General features: G+C 42.8%; 1 protein-coding gene across 1 annotated transcript; it reads left to right on the forward strand.

Moving 5' to 3' along the window:
- Nucleotides 1–399: 399 nt before the first annotated feature.
- Nucleotides 400–18,532, forward strand: slc7a3a (solute carrier family 7 member 3a). Its single transcript, XM_071545967.1, has 12 exons — nt 400–449; nt 8,925–9,541; nt 9,800–9,961; nt 10,516–10,699; nt 10,825–10,940; nt 12,014–12,236; nt 12,352–12,491; nt 12,986–13,088; nt 13,580–13,809; nt 14,050–14,234; nt 14,581–14,689; nt 14,795–18,532. Exons 2-12 carry the CDS (start codon nt 9,175–9,177, stop codon nt 14,947–14,949), a joined length of 1,974 nt encoding a protein of 657 aa, XP_071402068.1. The 5' UTR covers nt 400–449; nt 8,925–9,174; the 3' UTR covers nt 14,950–18,532.
- Nucleotides 18,533–19,695: the final 1,163 nt, after the last annotated feature.

Below are 19,695 nucleotides of genomic sequence, written 5' to 3' on the forward strand. Positions count from 1 at the left end.
GCCTATAGATAGTTTGGAGAAGGGGAGGAGACTGACGCTGGTTTTCCATATATGGGCATGCCTATTTAGGCAAGAACACACGCATACGCACACAAACACGAGCGCATGGACATACATGCGCGCGCACACGCTCTCTTCCATTCTCTCTCTCTCTCTCTCTCGCTCTTTTCTCTGCCTTTCTAAAACTCTACGACATTTTTGATATCACACTGCAACCGTGTCATAAATGTTTTATGGGTGGAAAAAAACGTCATATACTTCCATTCATGAATGGCAAGCTCCACCTCTCGAGCTGCGTCACGGTTTGTTTATACACCCCGCCCCTCGCGGATGATCAAAACCACACACCAACACACCCGAGCGGGATATTTCGTCAGCTACCGCGGAATCAGCCGCTGTCTCGTTTCGTCGCTGGTCATTTGAACATATCTGCAAGACGACATAAAAAGGTAACAGTGTTAATGTTTAATCACAACATAAAACTGTGTTATATTTTATGTTTATCGAGTTGTAGGCTAGAGATTTTTTTTTTTTATCAGATGTACTCCGCTTCCGCTAACTGTAGTACTCACCTTGTGGTAGAAGTGGACTGATGCAATCCTCCTCGTGTGTTGTCAAATATAAAGGCGCACCAATTCGTGAAGTGCTTAATGTTTCCCGTCTTCAATGTGTAACGTTAATTTGCAAAGAAAAATAAAAAATGGTACATTTTCTAGCAAGGCGTTACAGACAAATACGCGATTCGTAATAGTTTACGTCTGGTAAGGCGGTTTAATTGTCATTTAAGCGGGTAATCAGCTGATAGAGACCACTACGTACACGGAAAAGCGGAGACATAGTCGAAACAGGACAGTTGTGGAAAAAACGACGAGAAGGTCTTCAAATTTTAATGACATAGCTCACCACGTTTCAGTGGCTATCAGTACGAGTTTTCATTCATTGTTTTTGGTACTAGCGTGCTAGCACACACACGCTATTACTGGTAGCGTCGTGGTTGCTACAAAGCGTGAGATGTACTGCTGCCTTCAGTGGCTCCTCGTAAACTCCCTCTTCCGATTGTCAAGCATTCGTCGGATATAATCACAACAAGGACCTTGTGACAAAAGCAGTTTGTTTTATTTATTTATTTATTTATTTTAGAAACCAAGTAGCACAGAGCTGAAGAACTGAATAAAACGTGTGACTAAGTGTTAACGAGTTAAAATGTAAAACTCAACAACCATACTACTTACCTAGAACACCGAACAATTGCATAATACTAAAACATAACTTTTACCTTCGGTTATTAAAACGGCTTCCGTGCACTCCGTCCCCTAAAGGTCGCATCTCGGCAAGTCTAGTATCAGAAAATTCCCACTTTTGCAGTCGTATTTACCGCTTTGTCAGGTCCTTTATATGTGTACATTTGGTAATTACGGTATTATGGCAGCACTTGAAGGTAGCAGTTCCACCACGCGAGAGCCGACTGAGCCACGTAGCTCGTTAGTAAGCAGCAGTCACTTGCAGAGGACAGTTGGATAGTTGCATCTTTCAGTCCGGTTGAAACTGGTAGCAGGCGAGCTAACTTATCGATAAACATTATTTTGTGCGGTCTCCCGGCTTCACAACATCTGCACCTGCGAGAGACATCAAAGTGAGTCATCGTTTCGAGACATGAGCCCCTGTAAATGTAGCATGGTGCTGTCTGTGTCCCTATTGCATCAGCTAGCGATGACAGCTACTCCTAGTTGACCAGAGCAACTAAAATAATTGTGGTGAGCGCAAGAGTGAAGGAAGGTAGTCACCAGGGTGTGTAATGTGACTCTTAATTTGCATGACAAATTAGGTTAAGTGTTGGCATTACATGAGGTGGAGTCGGTGCTCACTCGGGTTGTAGCACTAACCAGGCAGCCAAATGCCACCTGTCACTACCTGAACTGGACTGACAGCTCAGGACAGCGAAAGGCAAAAGTCCTGAACTTGCTTCATGAGATGCAGGACTTATTAATTCCTATCAAAGAGCAACTTTTTAAGATCTACGGTACTAACTAATTTCTTCAACAGCGTTCCCAGCTTGTCATGTGTGGGCTGAGAAATAAGCTCAGATGTTGAATTTACATTGTATTTACATTTTTCTAGCTGCGGGGGCAATTTTCCCACGGCAGCCGAAACAAAGAAAACACCTTTCTTGAACATGTTTTAAGCGTCAACATTCCTCTCCCAGACATTAGGTCACTGTGGCCTGAGAGGAATTTGAGAGCAACTAGTTTGATAGAAAAGGCTTAATGGGCCGATGACTGTCAGAGTCGTTACATCCTATTGAGTAATGGACAGAAGAAGGGAACTGAATCAGAAATACTGGGTGTGTTTCACAAAGGGGTAGATTTGGAAGATTTAAGGTCATCAACCACAATCAAATCATGATTCTGGTCCCAATAGCCCCATCTAACACAAACCTATAGCAGATTTGGGTGAGTATACTGTGGCAAGGTTTGTCTTGCCACAGTATAAAATTGGCTAAGACGGCAACCTTGTGTTTAGGTAGTCAAAACAAAATATTCAAAAGTGTGTTATGCCTATTGAGCCACAAAGATGGGTGGAATATTATTATCATATTAGAAACTCCTGTTGTGTTTTTGTGCATGTTTAATCTCTTCTGAAATGATAGACTGTATCTTTACTAACATGTTGGCGTACACGTTTCCAGATAATGTACAGTGATAAGAAAGGCTAGCCAGCCGTGTTAAATCACTATCATTTCTGCTGGAGAGTCGAGGGTGCCTCTGTTGGTGGTGACGAGTGGCGAGGGAAGTTAATAGCGCCGGTGTTGCTCATGGGAGAGTGAGTGAATTCTTCGTTTGTCACATTCCATCACACGGGGAGAGCGGTTGTTAGTGGTAATGGTGGCGCCCGGCCAGTTGACTTAAAGGGTCGCTCAGTTCAGTCCCAGCGGTCAGTCTGTCCACACAAGAGTACACACACACACACACACCAGTCAACAGAAACACACACACGGCCTCCATATGCACATGCAGTGTACACATACACGGCTCAAAAGACACACTGTTCCATAACTTCAAACGGTCACACAGCCATTGTCTGTGACGCATGAGCTATAGTTCGCCTGCCATCATGCAGCGCACCTTCCCGGGTTACAGGAGTTCACGTTCACTCCTCCTACTAAGGTTGACCCTGCAGGGTACTGAACATGATGTTCCTTTGTTGCCCCCCCCCCCCCCCCCCCGCCCCTTCCCCAACACCGGCTCATATTAGGGAAACAAATCTCATTCCAGTTTTCTTTGGATTATCGCTGTTAATTGTCATGCAGCTATTTTTACATGATCATTTTCTTAGATTTTTCTTTTTGGTTTCTCTCTTCTTTTTTCATCTGTCTTTGCTGCATGGACGTTTCGGTCAGATGGGCTGCCCGTCTATAACTCTATAGTTTAGTCGATGTCTTGTTTCTACCACTTCGTTCTTACCTAGGTTCATGTGTCCCGTTTAGCTCACATGATGCACCGGATGTGGACTAGCTGGTAGTATTGTGCACATAAGTCAGTGCGTCACAAAGAGGTTTCTGTGGACACCCCTGAATATTTTGTATTAAACCTGTGAGACGGGGAGCCTGGAAAAGTCTGAGTTTCCAAGGATTTCTAAATCCTCTTTCGTCACAGACTGTGCCATTCTCCTTTTTTTAACAGTTAAACTTGTTTTAAGTCTGGGTGGCAAGGTGAGATAATGCTATAGAATAATGTCGACATTTTAGAGGACACATAATCGAATCATTTAATCTGGTTTGCATTTGATAATTTATTTACCAGTTCTACCTTAATACAACCGAAATAAGCCAGTCAACAACGGAGAGCTGTGTTGTTGTTGTTTACTGTGGCAGTCAAAACAAAGCCATGCGTTGTTGAGATGGATGGAGAGAGCAGCAGCAACAGGCTATAATGACATTAGCAGGTTTGTTAGTTCTCCTGCTAATCCTCTTAAGAGTCTGTGGCAGCAGCAGCAGCAGCAATCCTCAATCAAGTAACAGGACCATTAGACCTGCAACCTGTTGTAACCCCGTTGTGCCGTTGGCCATAGTCCTCCATGTGAGGTAGGTGTGGACTGTGGAGTGTTTTTTTTCTCTTTTTTAAGGTTTAAGTGCCATTTAGTTGGTCCCATTTTGGTGAATTAGTGTGTTATAGCTGAAGGGACTAGGATCAAGTTTACATGTGGCTAAGGAGGCTACACAGTCGAATCCAACTGGACAAGTTGATTATAGCCGAATGAAAAATGGAGACTCCTGTCAGTATCTCTTAACATTTTTTTTGTTGTTGTTTCCTAGCCAAAGTCATCTGTATTCATTTTACAACGTGGAATGGAAAATGGCTGCCAGCTCGGGGCGTGGAAGTCATCTAGCAGGCTGGTTTACTCTTGTGGTTAGACTCACTCTTGTGAGTGTGTGGGTGTGTGTGTGGGGGGTGTTACGTGGTGGAGTTTGCAGACGGCACCTTTCTGAGTATTGCGCTTCACCTACAGCCACGCCTCCTTGCAACCTGACGTAAATCTGCCCCACTTACACACACACACACACATGCGGGCACCCTCGTGAAAGCCACAAGGAAAAGATTAGCCTATTAACTGGCTGAGGTGATGGTATAAGGTGCTTTTAGCATCATTTTAATGAGACCACCCTAAAGTGAGGCCAAACAGCAGTTAGGTGTACATTTGTATGTTACCTTGAGCTAGGAACTTTACTATTGTATCTCTGAAAACTCCAGAAAACATGCTTACTTTCACTAAGGAAGTACAGATCTGAACACATTCCCCAATAAATCAATCTTGTCTGTGTTGGAGTTGTGGTTGTACTAATTTTCAGTTAAGAAATTAGTAATCTTAAGTGTTATAGGTGTTCTACAACCTAATTTTGCCTGGTTTGAATTAAACTTTTGACCCACTTACTGAAGGTATGTACGATGCTGGGCCAACCCCTGAGGAGATCAGAGTCGGTTGGGCACAGTAGTTTGGTAGTGAATGTTTATTGACACAATATTTACACGCTCAGATCTCAGTTCCTGGTGTGGGAGTGGTAAATGCTACTTGGAATGTCACGCCAAGCGGGGAGCGGCGGCATGTCCACTATGTACCAGTTTCCCATCACTCTTCACAAGGCTGAATGTTTATTGTTGCGGTTGTCGGTTTCTTTCTGTGCTTTTTTAAATTTCATTGTTTGACGGTGTTTGTTTTTTCTCTCAACACCTAACTGTACTAGGCAGGATATTCTCTTTTGAAATGGTAAGACGAGAAGCGCTTTGATAATGTAGGTTTTATTGTTTTAATGGTATTAATAGAATGTTGTAATTGTACTGAAACATCCCACACTTCTTTCCCACTGATAGAAACCTGCAGCAGTCCTTACAGAGGAAGATGGTGCTGTTTTCCCGTCTCTGTCCCCAGCCAGTCCATCCTCCGTCCTTCGATTGTTGAATTTTTTAAGTTTTATTTTTTGTTGATGCAGTGGTTTGTGTGGTTTCGGCATTTTCTTCTACTGCTGGCAGTGTGGTGCCAACATTTTGTACTGCTTCAGGATGCGTACGCAGTCGTTTACTAATCAAAAACCGATCCATTTTTCTCATCCAGAATGCAGTGGAAAGATTCCCTTAGTGGCAAATATTTGATAACTCGACGAAAAAATATGAACGGAGTGAAAGGCAAAAATTTTTTGCTCCATCATCTTTAATTTCACAGGCAGTCAATGAACTTGAAAGGGCATTTTTGCCCAGAGCCCCGGTTAATTTCTGACCCTTGCAGACAGCCACGTGCACAGGTCCAGACTGTACCACACCACCACCTGTACTGTCGGGTTAGTGTTTCACTTGTTCTCTTTGCTGCCTGTCCACTGTCATGACTGATAGGCCTGAAATGTCCGTCTGCCTCGTCATCGGGCGCACCGAGGCTCAGGTGTCATGGCAGCAACGGCTTCAGACTGGCATCATTGGGGCAACAGTTCTGCCCCAATACTGACCTTAAACCTCTTTTGGGAAAATTGCAGGTATCCACTACCAGTGGATTTCAAGAGGAACTTAACTCTACATCAAATTCGTGGCACAAATTTAATGAAATGCAAGAATGTGAAGGACAGGTGGATCTTTTGTCAATCAGTAAATGTCATCAGTTAGGGCATCACAAGGTATGATGCAGCAAAGAGATAGGCTAGATTCATGTTTTGTCAATCTGAAAATAGCATCAATTGGGTCACCACAAGAAATGTTTACATAGCCATGAGTCTGTCGTCAAACCTCTGAGAACTGTGGGTAGCTGTTTATTCTTGGAAAGCTCCAGGATGAGGATTGTTTAATTGTTTAATTATATAGAATTGTATGCCAACACACACATCAGCACGATCCTTTTTGTCAAATTGTTATTGGTTCGTCCATGAAAAGGGCGTTTCATTGTCACAACCCTGGTGTAGTATTTGCAGATAAGGTTAACTTGCTTTGGTGTGACAGCAGAAACGGCTCAGAAATGTTAGTCATTTTGCTTATGTATCTGTTCTATTCGGACAGTTATCCAACTTTACAGAAACAATTATAATGCCTACATTTTTTTAATTTAAGCTTTTAATTAAGCCTCTGATTATAAGAATGTGCCCCAAATCCTTCATTAGCCTACTCAAAAACAATCATTGAAATGACAGAAATTCTTACAACTACATCACATTTATCAAATATGCCAACATTGCTTGGAGAATTAGGCTAAAGAATCTGTTTTCCGGTATGTGTGCTTCTAGAAGAGGCACTTGGCAAAAACAACCGCCTGGCAGATTACATTCTTACTGTTGGCCCAAAATCTTGCTGAGCATTTTTTCGGCAAGGTGGGGTGGACGCACCTACCAAACCTTTTGAAGCACCAGGTGTTTCCACTGCCTGCAGTCTAGGCATAGGCTATGGGGAGACACTGATCCATGTAAAAATTGTCAATTCTATATAGCACTTTTATCATTTTTAAATTCTACAGTCTACTGCCTAGAATAAATGTAATGGCCAAAAACTTTCCTGTGCATGTGTGTGCACACTTGGGGCGTGTGCTTGGTATGTTGCCGTGCATACATAACGACCAAAACATACCACAAAGGTCATCAACCTGGGGCCTTGTTGGTGCTGTTGACCTCTTGTGACATTGTGTATACTCATGTCGTTGCACCTGAATTTACAACAGCTTTGTGACTTTATGCACAAATGGTGATTGACGTCAGGTGTGTGTGTGTCCATCCATCCTGGAATCTGACTACCACAACAGTATTGCTCATTATTGTCAGTATTGCTTTGCAGCATGTCCTTGGACTGTCATGAACTCCTTGTGTGTGTGTGTGTGTGTGTTTTGCTGAACATGGTGTAATCATTATTATCATTGACCCTTTCCTGGACTTGACATGCTTATCGCTATTGACGTAAGCTTTGTTGCTGCTGTCCTTGAAGATGGTTCGTGTGTGTGTGTGTGTGTGTGTGTGTGTGTGAATGAATGAATGAATTTAATTCTTAAAAGAGATTTTGAGGATTGCTCAGATTTCAAACCACCTTTCTAGTCACCAGTCACCAGTCTCTTGTAAGTTCAGGTGTTCAGTTTTAAGTGCATTTAACAAGGATGTTACAAATAACTTCACAGAGCAAGGATGATAAAAACCATAATAAAAAAAGTTGAAATTGTTAGCAATGTGTACAGTTCTAACTAGAAGTCACCACAGTTCACTACCAAAAGCACACTTGACGACCTGTCAACAATAGTATCTGAACCCTTCTAGTAATATTGTAAAAAAAAAAAAAAAAAAAAAAAATTTGAAATATGAAAATATTCATTGACTGTAGCAGAACTGTCCTCTGCATCTAGTATAGGAGGTTTGATGATGGTGATTTCCTCTACTGCACACACATTGTCTATTTGGTTCACAAATAGACAATATCAAGTGCTCACCCATAGCTTTAGTTGGTGATGATGATAGTAGAGGTGCTGTGAAAGAGCGCAGCACAGGAGTGTCTTTTCGTTCGTTCTATTATCTTTTCTTTTTTTTATGTAGCAGCTGCATTGTAGTATTCTCTCGACTTTCTCCTAGTGTGGCTGGTTCACCTTATCAATCTGCTGGCTATCACTGTCCCCCTCCTCCTTGTTGACATTAGCTGGGCCGGCTGCAGCCATATCGTCCCTTCGCACCCTCTGGCTTTCCCAGGCTTCTCCCTGTCAGCCTCTATCTGCTGAAAAAACGAAACACGAGTAGTAGAATTGCCGGGATCTCAGTAAGGGAGTGGTGAAGTACTAAGCTAGGTGTTCTTTTGTTTTTATAAAGGTGTGTGCCATGTTACGTTTATTTACGTAAGTAAGATTAGATTAAAACCTAGTAGACTGACACTATTACAATGTCTTGTGTTTTCATAAGCCTTCTCCATGTCTCATGATGTGCTATTACATTCAGAGGTGGAGGTATGAATTCCAGGAAGTTACATAACTGGTATTTGCACAGCTACATTACAGGCTCCTGTAGTGAAATGTCTTTCTCGTCTCTCCTTCCCTGCTGACTGACTGACTGATTAGCTCTTTGGTTGTTTGAGGGGAGAAGAACATTCCAGAATGGGTTCCAGCATCTCTGGTATTAGCTGCCTTCACTGGAAACCGATGTGGGACACATGAGTGCAGAAATTACAGATGAAATTACAACTTGTTCCTTGTAGCATGAAGTGTGGCTCAGTTGGTAGAGCGCATGGTGCTCACTGAGGTAAAGTATCTCAGTTGTGAGCGTTTCTGTGATTTTTATAAACTCTGCTCTGGTTTCCCTGCAGTTCAGAGTACCTTTTGTTAGTAAATATTCGTTGTTGGAAAGCATTGCACAGTGCTAAATCTAAGCTTTGGCAATTGCTGAATAGTTCCCTGTTTTGAACTTGTTTTCTTTTTGTGTTTCCTCACAGGTCCTAATCTGCTGCTGCAAAATACTGTGACCATACCTGACACCTCCTGTTCTCTGTCTGCTTCAGTGCCTGTTGCTAAAACGAACACACCTACACTCAAGGACCTATAGCAGTCGAGCACCTGGTTTACCAAACTACTTCTGCTCAGTCCAGCCACACACATTGCATTTCAGCTGTGTGACTCACACACACACTCACAAAAAGAAGATACACACAGTCTCTCTTCAGCGCCCACACACTCACACCAAATATGGCCAACAAGCTGGCCACCCTGGGTAAAATCCTGCTGCGTCGCCGGGCATTAGATTGCTCTGGCGAGGAGACCCGTTTCGCCCGCTGCCTGTCCACCCTGGACCTCATTGCCCTGGGGGTCGGCTCCACACTTGGCGCTGGCGTCTACGTACTCGCCGGCGAGGTGGCCAGAGAGAAGGCAGGACCCGCCATTGTCCTCTGTTTCCTAATCGCTGCGCTCTCCTCCATGTTGGCGGGACTCTGCTATGCTGAATTTGGCGCCCGCGTCCCCAAGACGGGTTCTGCATACCTTTACAGCTACGTGACGGTTGGAGAGATCTGGGCCTTTATCACAGGGTGGAACCTCATCCTCTCCTATGTGATCGGTGAGCTTACTAATGTTTCAGTGAATTTACTGTGGCATGCTTTATATAGCGACTCCTGTTCATACCACAGTGACATTGATCAATTAAATTAATTTTATTACACTCCCTGAGTAAAAAATGAAAATGACATGGTGCAGATGATGAATCCTGTCTTCCCTTGGCAGCTTATGAAGAATGAGAGAAGCTTGCGGAAGGCAGCTCATTTTCCTGTCATCACATCCCATCACAACTTATCTCTGTTTCTGTCCTCTCTCTCAGGTACGGCCAGTGTGGCAAGGGCATGGAGCTCAACCTTTGACAACCTGGTGGAACAGAAGATCTCTGGGTTCTTCAAAGCTTCCATGGCAATGAAGGTGCCAGGGAATGTCCTGGCAGAGTACCCCGACCTGTTCGCCCTCATCCTGGTCCTGCTGCTCACCGGTGAGTTTGTCTTGCTAGTACTCCACACAGAAAGCCCTTCTTACTAGGGATGGGACGATATGCTTATCTCAAATACGTTTCGATACAGGGTTCATGATTCATGATACTATGTAATTAATAAAAGTTCAGTGACAATATCGTCCCATCCCTACTTCTTACCCAAGGTGTTTGTTGGATTCCAAGACTAGCCTACCTCTTTACCACCCAGATAAAATTTTTCAAAAGGATAGTGGCGATAAAAAACCTTAGGTGATGGCTGGTTGCTGGCAGAGTAGAAAAATGTGTTTTCTTGTTGGCATCCTAAATGAAATAAATGGCATAATAATCAGTTATCACACTAATATCATAGCAGCTAGTGTGGGATGCTATGCCAGTTGCAATGATGGGTGTCACTGACTGATGGTATGTTGGAAGTGATGAAGCAACAACACATCCACCCACACACCAGAACATGCAATAAGTGGTGCTGAAATATGCGTTCTCCCATCCCTCTCCCTCCTTATCCCCCTTTCTTTTTCCTCCCTCTCTCCCTGTCCTTCCTGCCCCCCCCTCAGGACTTCTGGCCTTTGGTGTGAGCGAGTCGGCGTTGGTGAATAAGATCTTCACGGGCATCAACCTGGTGGTGTTGGGCTTCGTTATCATCTCCGGCTTTGTTAAAGGAGACTCGGCCAACTGGAACCTCACAATGGAGGACTACGTCGAGTACTACAACGTCACCAACAAAAGCACGCCTTTAGAGTAAGTATTTGACACAAGCACCAGTCAGTGAATGAAGTTATAGTCTTACTGTTTTTATGTATGGTTGATGATTAGAATTTTATCCAACTGACCAAACTGTGTTCCTCTCTTCCTCTGCCACCCAGTGTTGAAAACGAATTTGGCGTAGGTGGTTTCGCTCCATTTGGTCTGAAAGGGATTCTGTCTGGTGCTGCCACCTGCTTCTACGCCTTTGTGGGCTTTGACTGCATCGCCACAACAAGTGAGTGGTTTTAACATTCATTTAAATGTAAAAGGCAAACTTCACCATAACTAACTAACAGATGCATATAGATCATAATTATATTGTCAGTATCTCAATGGATTGATTTCACTATGGGCCCGATTCAGACTGTAAAGTTATGTGAGGTTTTTGGGCGTGCCTTTACTTGCACAGAGGTTTATTCAAAACCTTTGCTTGTTTGTCCATTGCTATGGCAGAAAAATTAGGACTTTTTTTCCTTTTCATGTCTTGATGCTGAGTCATTGCCACACATGCATTTAAATCGGTTTCGTTGAGGACGACTCGCAAAAAGATTGAATTTGCAACATGTCCTTGTGACAAATGCTATTCTGCATTTCACTGGAACATTTTTCTATTCATGTAAATTTGTCCTTGTGCGCTCTGTCTTTATGGTCACATGTGCAGCTAATGTTTGGATAGCACACACTCCTTGGTTGTGTATCTTTGCTCATCAGTGCATACATAAATACATGGATAGGCAGTGGGAGCCAGAGCCCTGAGGTGTTCCCACAACATCCCCGGACACCTTGTCCGGCTGACAGGAAACATCATACACAGATTTCTTGTTTTACACCAGGAAACCAATGGGAGCGATAGACATATTACAGGGTTTTGGACGCGCTAGGAAAGACACACCAACGGACCTAAGTAAAGGGTCAGAATCCACAAATCTTATGGATACGCCTTGATTTACTTATTCATCCCCTCAAGTGCGCAGCGCTTTAAATCAAGATCTGAATCGGGGTCCTAGGTCGCGATCAAACTGGCTGAGTGTCAAACCCTAATCTTGGAATATTGTCATGCAGCTCTTGATCTCTGACAAGCCCATATCTTTGAGTTTGACATGGCTCTAAAATGAAAGCATTTACGCAGCAATCTTAAAATTTCAACCTCACCTCGCGGCAAAAGCGGTTGCTAGTTGTTTGCGTCAGACAAATTCCTCATCTAGTAGGAAGAGTTTTATTTTTTCCAGTTGACTTCCTCACATGAACTCTGGCCACCAACTAATCATCCTTTTTTTTTTTTTTTTTTTTTTCTCCTGTTGTCCCCAGGTGAGGAAGCCAAGAACCCCATGCGTTCCATTCCTATTGGCATCGTGGCCTCGCTGCTGATCTGTTTCTTTGCCTACTTCGGCGTGTCCGCGGCTCTGACCCTGATGATGCCCTACTACCAGCTGAACACCCAGAGCCCCCTGCCCGAGGCCTTCAGCTATGTGGGCTGGGCCCCCGCCAGATACATAGTGGCTGTGGGGTCTCTCTGCGCTCTCTCCACCAGGTGAGTGAAAAGTCCATGTTGAGATTCTTGTTTTGCCACTCCATATTCCTTTGATATGGTACTGTCCAGCGTTTGTGTCAGGCTAACTATTAGTTTCCTCTCTTCTGTGCTTCAGTCTACTGGGCTCCATGTTCCCTATGCCCCGCGTCATCTACGCCATGGCAGAGGACGGGCTGCTGTTCAGAGCGCTGTCCAGGATGAACGAGCGCACCAAGACCCCGCTCCTGGCTACCATCGTCTCTGGCATCGTTGCAGGTAGGCTCGCTTCTCAGCTGTCTCTTTCTTTCTTTCTTTCTGTCCACCCTGTGTGTCTGTCTATTAGTATCTGCCCATATCCTGTTTGTCTTGTTTGTTCATCGGCAAGGGCAGGCAGGCTGTCCTTGCTATGTCTATCTATGTCTATCCCTCTTGATGTCGCCTCTTTTTTTTTGTTTTTTTCTTTGTTTTTTTTTAGTTTGCCAGGGTCACAGGTCTGTCTACTGAGCTCAGCTGTATCTCGCTGGCTGTCTGACAGGCTGTCTGTTCAGGATCAATAACACTTTACTCTTACAGCAGTCTGGGAAAAGATTACTCAGGAGTTTTTAGGCTACATTTTGCATCCAAGCATTAATTCAAATCGGTAAAAGCATTGCTTGCATTCATCTCAGAGATGAGGTAAAATGTAAATTTGATAAGAAAAGTACTGCAGACTTATAGCTACTGATAGTAATGTGTGTGTTATTTTTAAACGTTGTCTTTTCTCCATTTAGCCCTGATGGCCTTCCTGTTTGACCTGGCAGCTCTGGTTGACCTCATGTCCATTGGAACTCTATTGGCCTACTCCTTAGTGGCCATCTGTGTCCTCATCCTGAGGTAAGTGCTTTACTCTCTACTAGCCATGGACTCAACTGACCTAGTCAGCCAAGTCTTTTGAAGCCATAATAGTGTGCTAATTATTCTGTAGTAGCTATTGTACTAATGTCATTACCATGTACAGGTAATGCCAGTTTAATAGCACAAGGGATAGTTGCATTATATCTTGTGTATTGGTAAAAGACCAGGGTCAATTGTGCAGTCCCATTCTTACATTGGCATTGGACTTGTTTTAAATTGACTTTTCCTCTTTGCAAGAGTTGGGTAAGGACTTGTGCTCTGCATAAATCACATCTCCTTATTCATATGTGTTTCCTGTAATTTAATTAATTTTTTGAGGGGGAGGACAGGCTAAACACTTAAGACCAGATGGTGCAATTCATTATATTTCCATCTTTCTAGCTGTCAGGGCAATTTTCCAGCTAAGTTCATGTAAAGGAAACGCTGCATACATCAACCTCTGTTCTCACACATCCTACCTCTCTCTAAAGGTACCAGCCTGGCAGCCTGAGTTCGTCCAGCCAGACGGAGAAGCTGGTGGAGCTGGTGGGAGGGGAGAAGGTGGCCGTAAGCGGAGGGGACAGCGGCGACGAGTACGGCATGGAGATGGAGGACAGGCCGCTCCGGGAGAGTTTCACCGCCAAGCTGCTCTTCTGCCCCAGTGGGAACTCGCCAACACAGACGTCTGGGAAAATCGTCTATGCTACCACAGCTATTATTTGTAAGTATGCCTGAGATGAGGCTGAAACGCATGTAGCCCGCTGGCCTTGAATCAAAAATTGTATCTCCTGTTTCTCCCTATCAACCTTCATTCTGTCTCTTAATGAAAAAAACCTTAAGGTGAATGCGCTGTCCAATCCACTTTTACAAGGGGGGGGGAAAGACAAACATACACATACTTGGGTCTTGGTGACACTAATAGAACTAATATAATCTCTTCTCTCTCCTTCCCTCTTTGCAGCGGTTTTCATCACTGTGCTGTGTGTGGTGTTGGCCAGTTGTCTCCCAAGTCTGTTGACCGGGCAGCTGAGCAGCCAAGCGACACACGTCGTCATAGCGGCGTGTGTCATTTTGACTCTGCTGTGTGCCGTCTGCGTCGTCATCATCTGGAGACAGCCTGAGAGCAAAGAGGCTCTCACCTTCAAGGTAACTGCCGTACCCTGGGAACACACGCAATGCCTCACACAAACGATTCCTGTAATTTTCTCTGCGTCTAGAATAAGGTCTTTATGTTGCAGTTACTACACTGTTATGTTAGTGATGCTGACTCTGAGAGGAGGCTAAGGTGCCCACCGTTCACTTATGATGTTGTGGGTTCAAATCTGCATCACCTTTGTCTCGTCATTCCCTCACACTCTCCCTATCAGCTTCCATTGTGTGCTGCCCAGTAGAGCAGAAATGCCTTAAACATAAACCATATCTTAAATTGATGCAGACTCTATTCCTTCAGAGACTTAGGAATTCATTCCCTCCTTCTCTGTATCCTCTCCAGGTCCCTCTGCTTCCCTGGCTGCCGCTGTTCAGTGTATTTATCAACATTTACCTCATGATGCAGCTGGACCTGGCGACATGGTGCCGCTTCGCTGTCTGGATGGCCATCGGTACGACACTAAAACATTGCTAATACCGTTTTTGGTGCATTGCTAGTGCTACGCATTCCTGTGTAACTCTGTTCTGTAACTTTCTCTCTCCTCTCTCCTGTCCAGGCTTCGCCATCTACTTCCTCTATGGCATTAGGAACAGCAGCGAGGCCAGCAGCAGCTCCTCCCCACGCAAATACGAGCCTGCGCTGCAGAGCAAGAGCCCAATTTACAGGGGGGCTCCCGACGACAGTGATGTGGAAGGGGGCAGCAGCCCCTGATACAGACTGACACAGACCTGGGGGTGTTGCAGACCGTCTAGACTCCTTTTGGCAGTCTGGTGGAAATGGCAGCCAACTGCCGCAGTGTAGGCAGCCTGGAACACAGCCCCGGGTTGAACGGGAGAAGAGGCTAGAAAACACCACACATCTTACCTCTGATTTGGAGGCTGATTAACTTGATGGCTAGACACTGTGACAGAGCTGGTTCTTGGCCCGTGTGTCTGTTTTTAATCTGTCTATTTGTGTTCAGCCTTAGCCCTAGCGTCTGGAGATATTTACCTGCCTATAACACAAATGCTTCGACTGGACCTAACTAACTACGAGTACTGTGGTACTCGTGATGAATTTCCGTTCTCAGTAGAAAAATGTTACATATTAGCTGTTTTGTCTTTGCCTCCTCTCCGTTGTCACTGCGCTGTGGCTGTGTGGAGTGACAGCCATCTGGCCGCTGGCAGTGAATATGAACTACTAGATGACTAACACTGTTGGCTTGAGCCAGTGAGTTTACCCACGTCAAGACATGGGATCAGTGAGCTAGACATCAAACTGTCTGAAGAAACAAGTGACAGAGATGAAGAAAATCGATTTACTTATTACGAATTGCTACAGGGTGAATATGTCTAGCTTATTGATCCTAGCTCAGTGATACCAGCCTGTCTGTCTGTTTCTGTGTCTGCTGTGTGTGTACAGGGTAGCATTGTGGCTGTGAGGTTTACAATCTTAGTCAGAGCCTCGGTGCGTTTAGGTCGATAGCACATGGTAGACGTTCATGTAAAGTACGCTGTGTGGTTATGTGTCTGAGCCTTAAGTACATGCTTAGCAGATTTGTTGATTTTTTTTTTGAACACACTATCCCCTCCTGGTCCCCTGGTCCCCTGTTCCCAGAGAACAGCCATACAGTATATGTTCTCAGTGAGTTACATGTCTGTCATAGCTACTGTAACTTGAAGTAATGTAATGCAGTTACTTGTCTGTCGTAGCTACTGTAACTTGAAGTAATGTAATGGGACCTGTGTTATGAAATGCTGAAAGGCCAGTCAAGAGATGAGAAAGAAACGACTAAATATTGGCTACATATTGTCAATATGGATAACAGTAATGTATTTAAAAAAAATGGTATGAAAGTAGTACTCAATCATAAATCACTTGTGTTGTTTTTTATGTTGGATATAGACTGGGTCAAAATAGTATTTGCAGATGGTTCCTGGTATTTCTTTTAACCTAGCACCAGATAGGTTTACTGCAGCAGTACAGTTGGCGGTCACAGAAAACTAATACATTCATATTTTAATAGTCAACTGCTTTTCTTGGGTGAACACCTTGTATCTCCAAAATGTCAACTTTTCAGGAACTAAGAAAAACTGCCTTGTTTTTAGCTTGACAACCGTGCATTTTTGAGTTTATCCAGTGGGATTTTAAAAGGGTTTTATCAGCTCAAGGGGCGTAGAACTTCTTTTCAACCCATAGAGGGTCATGTAATCCCTCAATTGAAGCTTAAAAAAAATGTATATAACCAAAATAGGAGTTACAAGGTTTCACCCCAAAAAAACTCCATCCATCTGGCATTCCTAGCAGGTTACAACAAATTCCAAAAAATACATGCGAGTACTTGTTTGGTGGGATAACTGGTTGGATATAAGTTTTATCCAAAGAATAGGTGTGGAAAGGTCAAGTAAGGATGTTGAAACGACATCCCATGTAGATAATTTGCCACTTTCTGAGTCACACGCACACATAGTCGAGTCTTTCTGCTTCTAATGCTTCACATAGCTGTACCCGGATATTTTTGCAGATCTGAGAAGATGTGATGGATCCACACTTAGTAAGCTTCTTTTACCTCACTTGCAAAAATGTAAGAAAGGGAGGTGAAGGAAACGCTGAAAGAGGCATTTAATCGAGCTGATTTGTTTCTAATTGACATCTATTCAACTCTGTCAGATCCACACTAGTGTCTTGGAGCTGGGAGCCGGGGGTTCGTTTCTGTTCATCACCACTAGTAGATCTTTAACCTTTTTGTTTTTTTTCCCTTGTGAAAATACCTTGTTTTTTCACAAAGGTTTTTGTTTAGTTTCCATTGAAACTTGTCCTTGGCAGCTTTGTCTGTTGAGCTTTCATCACTTTTTTTTTTTCTTTTTTTCTATTACTGTTTCATTTACTCATTCTGTTAGAACTGTTACTATTTAAATGTACGTAGTGTTTGGGATACGTTTTTCTTTTCGTTCTGCCTTTTTCATATCAATTCTCAATCAATTAATATACTTTTTTAGATGTTTAACTTTATTAATGTATTTTAATCGTTGTACATGTACAGTTTTAGAGTGCTGATTATTTTGGTTCCCCTTCTTGCTTCCATGAGTTTTTTTTTTTTTTTTTCTGTTGCAAATCTCTTGCATCACCAAATGATTTATCCTGGTTTGTTTTGATCCTGCCTGACCAAATGAACGTGTTTTTTGGAAACTGAGCTTTCCATGACAAAGAATGACCACTAAAAGATGGTCTCTAAATTGTGTACATTTTTACCCCAATCCTCACTGGAGTCAATAGGATAATTTATGTTAATAGCTTATTTTTGTGATTTTTTTTTTTTTTTTTCTTTTTTTCTTTCTTCCCTTGCTCTAGTAAATTGCTTTTTACTGTAGATTGTACAGTATTTGTGTATAACTGTATCTTTATTTGTATAATGCTGTAAATTATACAAATCTACACTCTTAAGTATAACTTGAAGTATCTTTTGTAAATTTCACTTAAAGGCATTTCATTTGGCATTGGGTTTTGCTGGGCTCTAAATTGAAAACCTTAGTCCCTTCCTCACTAGCCGTTCTTGTAGATATGAGAATATTGCATAAGCAATATTGAAGCATTTATGCAGATACGCAAATTTAACGGTGTCTCTAAACATCTTGTAATTGCTATTCTTGCTAGGCGAACGATCCCTCCTCAGATATATGATGTCAGAGTTTCACATATCACCTTAAAACACCTGGGGAAAGGGAGACGTAGTGGAGTGTGGAGAAGGGGGGGTAGGGCTCAATTTGGATTCTGAGTGTTTGTAGAGGATGTGACTCCCGTCTCTTACAGAAACTGGTGCCTAAAGAACCATCCTTCTGCCTCAGAAAGGCTCCGGGGCTGCTAGAACAAGATGGGACTTGAGTCAAAGTTGCATCTTAGATCGTTTCAAATACTTGCCGAGCTGTTGTAATCTTCTGTCTTAAGATTTTGTAACTTTTCACTGGAGATCTCAGTGACTCAAGTGTAAAACTTGGCCCTGAAACTCGGACCTCAGAGCATTTGCTTGGACAGGAGGAATGTTGCACTTGGGACACTTTGTTGATAAGTGTTTGAAAGGATGCATGATGTGACTGTGACTCATGTCTGACAGCGCTCTTCATACCCAGCCCTCGTGCCTTTTGAAAATCAATATTATCATCTCCCCTCCCCTCTTCATTAACAGCAGTGATCTATTTTTGTCTCTTTCTGTTTTATATCCTGTAAATATGGCTGTCATGTATAAAACGAGCTGTATTTTCAATGTTGTCTTCTTTTTTTTTTTCTTTTTTTTTTTTTTTTTTAATAAAACAATGATTCGTGCTTATTACAGAATGAAAGCCTTGGTGTTCGATGTGGTTCTTCCGGTTTGAAAGTTTGACTATGCAAAGTGTCCCAGTATGAGTTTGATGCCTGAGGTGGTTGATGCCTCACTTACCAGTTTCTATGAGTCACCGCTGACTCACTTCACCTGAACTATGTTAATTATGGTTTACACAACGATAGACTTTACTTTAGACTTTACTTACTTTCCACTCTCTGACTTTAATCCTGCATCTGTATTGCCTCAAAATTTACTCACTGCAGAAAGGCAAACCTGTTATATTCTTTAGCAAGTTTAAAACCATTTACTTTAATGCATGTCTGCCTTAAGATAGTTAATACCATGCATTTACATTCCATCTCTGCCATGATATCTATAACATATGAATGGTTTTAGCTGTTATTAGAAAATACTTGTTATGGTTTCATGAGATTAAGGCTGCAGCTAGTAAGACAAATACATAACATTATTTGTTGTAACAGCTATGCTATGGCAGTGGTTCTCAACGTGGGGTCCGGGGACCACCAGGGGTCCTTGAGGGGGTTCCAGGGGGTTCCAGGGGGTCCCCAGCAAATTGATGAAGTGTTAAACTTCACCATTATTTCATTTACAAGAAGTTAACACAGTTAGAGAATGTAGAAGAATGACTGTTTTGGTCATAGTTTCACTGTTATCTCTTGATCTACAATACAGATAGTCAAGGAATTCTGGACAAAATCATATTTAATAATAAAAATATTCTCAGATTTGGGTCTGAGAGACAAGATCTCATCAAATGGGGGCCCATAGCTCTAATGTAAATTAGGGGTCCTTGATATGAAAAAGAAGAATCACTATGTTATGGCATCTTTTACTTATTTATGCTGATGCTGCTCTCTAGTGGCTAAATACAGCATTGCAACAATCTCCTATTATTAAAGATACAGATTATGAACTAAATGGTTAATGTGACGTTTTATGGTACAAAGAGCAGTGTACTACCAGCCTTTGCACGAGGCAAATCTTTATTAATATTTCCAAGCATTTATTATTAATGACACTTGTGCTATAATCATCCCAGAGTCACAACAGCTGCAAACAGTCAACTTTGTCAGGATGTGTGGTTCCAAATAAAGTGTAATTGTGTAATTTATTGTCAATACATTTCCTGTAATATT

Source organism: Centroberyx affinis, unplaced genomic scaffold (assembly GCF_046629955.1).
Source record: "Centroberyx affinis isolate AG114_WGS23_722 - 3 ecotype Tasmania unplaced genomic scaffold, CSIRO-AGI_Caff_v1 ptg005081l_1, whole genome shotgun sequence".
Classification (NCBI taxonomy): domain Eukaryota; kingdom Metazoa; phylum Chordata; class Actinopteri; order Beryciformes; family Berycidae; genus Centroberyx; species Centroberyx affinis.

Excerpts from the sequence above, each read along its gene's own strand:
- slc7a3a (XM_071545967.1), top strand. The coding sequence starts at position 9,175 with ATGGCCAACAAGCTGGCCACCCTGGGTAAAATCCTGCTGCGTCGCCGG. Across the intron at positions 10,700-10,824 it reads AACAAAAGCACGCCTTTAGA|TGTTGAAAACGAATTTGGCG; the intron begins GTAAGTATTTGA and ends TCTGCCACCCAG. Across the intron at positions 13,810-14,049 it reads TGCTACCACAGCTATTATTT|CGGTTTTCATCACTGTGCTG; the intron begins GTAAGTATGCCT and ends CCCTCTTTGCAG.